This window comes from Octodon degus, unplaced genomic scaffold, assembly GCF_000260255.1.
Source record: "Octodon degus isolate 3935 unplaced genomic scaffold, OctDeg1.0 scaffold00012, whole genome shotgun sequence".
Classification (NCBI taxonomy): Eukaryota; Metazoa; Chordata; class Mammalia; order Rodentia; family Octodontidae; genus Octodon; species Octodon degus.
In genome coordinates this window covers 27,072,078-27,076,170 of record NW_004524588.1, presented here as the reverse complement: position 1 = coordinate 27,076,170, position 4,093 = coordinate 27,072,078, and the positions used below count along the sequence as shown (strand labels likewise).

General features: G+C 52.6%; 1 protein-coding gene across 1 annotated transcript in view; it reads right to left on the bottom strand.

The window, feature by feature from the left end:
- Positions 1–403: 403 nt before the first annotated feature.
- Maml2 (mastermind like transcriptional coactivator 2) overlaps positions 404–4,093 on the bottom strand; it is a 22,562-nt gene continuing 18,872 nt past the window's right edge. The window contains exon 4 of the mRNA XM_023709518.1: positions 404–2,043. Coding sequence (XP_023565286.1) covers positions 1,040–2,043 — 1,004 coding nt within the window. The 3' untranslated portion in view covers positions 404–1,039. The remainder of the gene's footprint in view (positions 2,044–4,093) is intronic.

Here is a 4,093-nt window from a genome sequence, read left to right as displayed (position 1 = left end):
CTTAAACTCTGTAAAATAGATTTGTGCCTGCCGCTCCTGTTTCCTACCTCCAGTCGCATCTGACGCTTTCTAATCGAAGTTTTGGTCTGCAGATTTCCTTCTCCTACAAGCCAGTCAGTGCCCATCACGGTAACCAGGGAGGACGAAGCTCGGCTTCTCTCCTCCGGGCACAGGCCAGTGGCCAGCCACTGAGCGACAGCGCCCGGGGTCTGTGGGGTCTGTGGGGTCTGTGGCCCAGCGGACCGCCTTTGTCGCGAAGGCCAGGCCTCTTTTAAAGTGAAATCTAATGCAGAGAAGCGCGCGGCAGCCTTCAGGGCGCTGAGGTCCGGGCTGCGTGGCAGGCCGCTTGGGCGCAGACCTGGAGACCTTCCCGATCCGAGGAAGCCCGAATGCGGCGGCGCGGTCCCGCGGTCTCACTTATCCCTAGTCTCAGCGTCGCTGAAGGGCAGAACGTGTGGGAAGCTGCAAGGACAGATACGGAGTCTAGGGGCAAATGTGGAACCCACCACAGTGGGGGCACGCTGGCTCTCGCTTACCTAGGACACTTCAGCTACATCAGACAAACCTATAATACTTTGTTCTATTTCGTAAGCTTTAGAAACTTAAGTGAAAAGTGGGGGAAAAATTAAACCACACGTATCTATAAAAAGAAAATTAAGGAATTTTTTTCCTGCATAGAACTAGTATTACTTTATGACATGGGGCTTACACAAGCTATAAGGTCTATTTTCTTTCAGAGAAAAAGTGTGGGAAGCCTATTTTACACAATTAATTATATACCAACATCACAGTTCTGTTTGGATAATATGTCCTGGGCTTATAGAGTAAAAAGCGATCCAATGTTTTATGTTAGGGTTTGAAATTTTTAAACAAGAACTTCAACCAGAATAGTCACCACTGAGTTACTTTCTGCATTCCACTCTGAAACCACAATATCTTCATGTAGTCTGCCTGGAGGCCATCGGTTTGGCCTTCACAGCGTGCTGTGAAACACTGCCTGTCAGCACTTGGGGGTCGGGAGCTGTCTCCCCTTTCTCCTTCAAGAGTTGCTCCCCAAGATCTCATCGAGGTTTATGTCTTTCATCCAGTCATCATTGCCAGGCTCTGTTTTCAGTAAGGAATCGATGAAGTCAGTATCACTGCTCAGGGCAGGGCCCACGGCGTCAGCCTGCGGGCCGAGGAAGTCGAAGGCCAGGTCGCTGCCATGCTCACCTCCTGGGAAAGCCCGGGCACTTCGGCTGGCCGAAGGGAAGTTGTTGGGTGTCAGGGACGGCGGCTGGCTTGGGCCAGTCCTTGTCTGACTCACACCAGCGCTTGACTGGTTCAGGTTAGACACGATCTGTGTGCTCAGCTGGCTCGGTCTGAGACCCAAGCCCCTGAGTGCACCCATGGTCTGTCCATTTAGTGTTTGGTTCACGGGTCTCATTTGCATGGCTGGTGCTAGCTGGCTCGGGGCGGCCACTGCCCTCTGGGAGAACTGCCGGCTACCTGACGCCTGCTGCAGTGGCTGGTTCTGGGTGTAGGCTGCAGGGGTGGTGGGGAAGTGCACCCCCGTGGACTTCAGCACTTCCTGCTGCTGCGCTGCCGCCTCTTGAGAGGCCCAGTTTGCTGCTGCGGTGTTGGGTGTGACAGCTACATTTGCTGTTCTCTGGCCCGGCAGGCTTGCCGTACCATGGCTTAAATTTGGCCTCAACTGTGGAGAGCTACCAGCAGACCCACTTCCAAAAGCGGCCGCACCGCTGCTGTTACTCGGCCCTAAGGCGGGTGGCCGAGGCATCAGAGGGTTGTTCGGATTTGTCACCAGCTGGTTCGGGTTCCTCTGCGGGGCCAGCTGATTCCTTCCTGCGGCGCCGCTGTAGCCGCCAGGCTGACTGCACGGCAGAGTTCCGTACAGCCCTATGTTCTGCACGGCTGTGGGCAAGGCAGGCATCCTGGCCCCGTGGGAAGTGGCCATGAGGCTGGAAGTGGGAGTGAAGATGCTGTGTGTTGAAACTGGGTTTGCCAAAGCCTGGCTAGAGTGCAAACTCACCGTGGATGAGCCGCCTAGGAAAGAAAAGAGAAAGACAGTCACTGAGAGCGGTAGCCTGCCTCTTCTCGTGGTCACCCACCCCGACTTGCCGACTCAGGCCGCGTTCAGGTACAGCCCGAGGGAATGAGCATCACTAAAGAAGTAAAGTCGGTCCAGGGGCAGCATCACACTACTGCCTGGGCACGGATAGCCTCAACACAGAAGAAAAGCCCATGGCAAGGGCGTCCTGGTCGGCTTTGCTTTATTCCTCCTCTGGAGTCACTGAGGAGAGCTGACAGTTACTCTTTCAGTTTGATTTACTGCACTCCCAGGCGAAAGAATACAGTTTTGATTTGCAGCTCTCAGGAAATGCGGCTACAATAAAATCGTGTTACTGCTTACCTGGGGCCCAAATAAGAAAGTGCAAACAAATCCAGTGTACGGCTGCAGACTGCTATTCCCAACCTGTGGCCTTGAAAATCGCACCCATTCCTCAGCGATCTCAGCCCGCCAAGCGGGTGGTGGCCCGGCCAGCGGGTGAAGGCTCATCCCTTGCAGCCCTGGCCTTCGCAGGGATCCACACCCTGGCTGCCATTCCTACACAGACGCCTTCTGCTGTGGGACACCTCAGGCCTGCTGTCACATTCTGAGGACACTGCAGGCCACTGTGCCAGGCCTCTCCCTCTGGATGTCTTTTTACTTCATTGAATTCGTTTTTCCTCCAGCTTGAGATCAGTGCTTATTTAATCGAGTCTCGTCTCTGGTAGCAATTTTCTCTTTAGTACACTCACTCAGCACTTAGGCCGTGCATGGAGCCCCGAAGCGCCTGCTGTCAAACTGGTGCCTGCCGCTGACTACTTGGATGTGGGACAGGGCCTGACCCTCAGCGTGCTGAGCAGGACAGCACCATGGCGCGGTGCTCGGCAATTCACTGGGATATTCCTGGCTTGGGGGGGGGGGCATTAGGGAAGCACCTTGAGAGGCAAACATAGAAGACAAAACAGTGCCTGACAGGTTAGGCATTTCTTTCTTTTTTCAATCTTTATATATTTGGTACAGGGTCTCTCTGTACAGCTCAGACTCATAGTGATCCTCCTGCTCAGCCTCCCCAGCACTGGGATTACAGGCATGAGTTACCCCACCCGGTTTTGGTGACTGGTGTGGCATGCACACCTTGTGACACCAGGGATTGAACCTGGGTCCTTCCTTTTGCAAGGCAGGCACTTAGACCACTGAGCTGTCTCCCCATCCCAGGTTAGGAATTTCTGCCTGCTTCCTGCGCTCTTTTATACCCTGTGCCTAGGAGATGGCACAAGTTGGTACTCATTTGATACGGTTTACATGAATGAATTAATAAGAAACTGAAGTGAAGCAAAAGTGGGAGAAGGATATTCTCATGAAATACTCTCCCTGAAGAAGGCAAGCAGGCCCAGAGAATCGGAAATACTGAAAAAAAAAGTGAGTTACAACACATATAAATATTGAAATTCAGTTGTGAGAAGTGTATGTTTGAAATCGTAAGTTCAGGATGCCCCTGCCATCTGAGGATACCTAGTATTATTATAGACAGCTAAGCTAGGCAAAATATTGTAGATAGTCAGGACTAGGCCCTCAGGGGAGTCAATACAGAGGAAGGGATCACATTAGAGCTGTGCCCAGAGGAACACTGTGGGAGGCCAGGCCTCAAAATAAAGACAAAATGAACAGGCCTACATGCCTCCCCAAGAGACACACAATAAATGAACATCGGTCACCCCAGTGGGTCACCCCAAGGTCCCCTGATTCATCTCTTCCTGAAGAGGTCCTTGGGAGCTGCTTCCCCACTAGACCAACATTACCTAAATGCTAAATTTGTCATCATCTTGGCTGATTTCCGTTTTGTCTCACATGGTACCCACTCTCTAAAGTGGAGTCTGCAGCGACCCATTTTCTGGGTCCCGTCCTGTCTCTCAGGAGTGCTCTCCTCCTGTCTGTCTCTCTGTCTTGTCTATTTCACCAGGGAGATAGCTCAGTAGAATAAGCGCTTGCCTGGCAAGCTCAAGGTCTGTCTTGTCTGTTTCTCAGTCTCTGTCTCTGTGTCTGTCT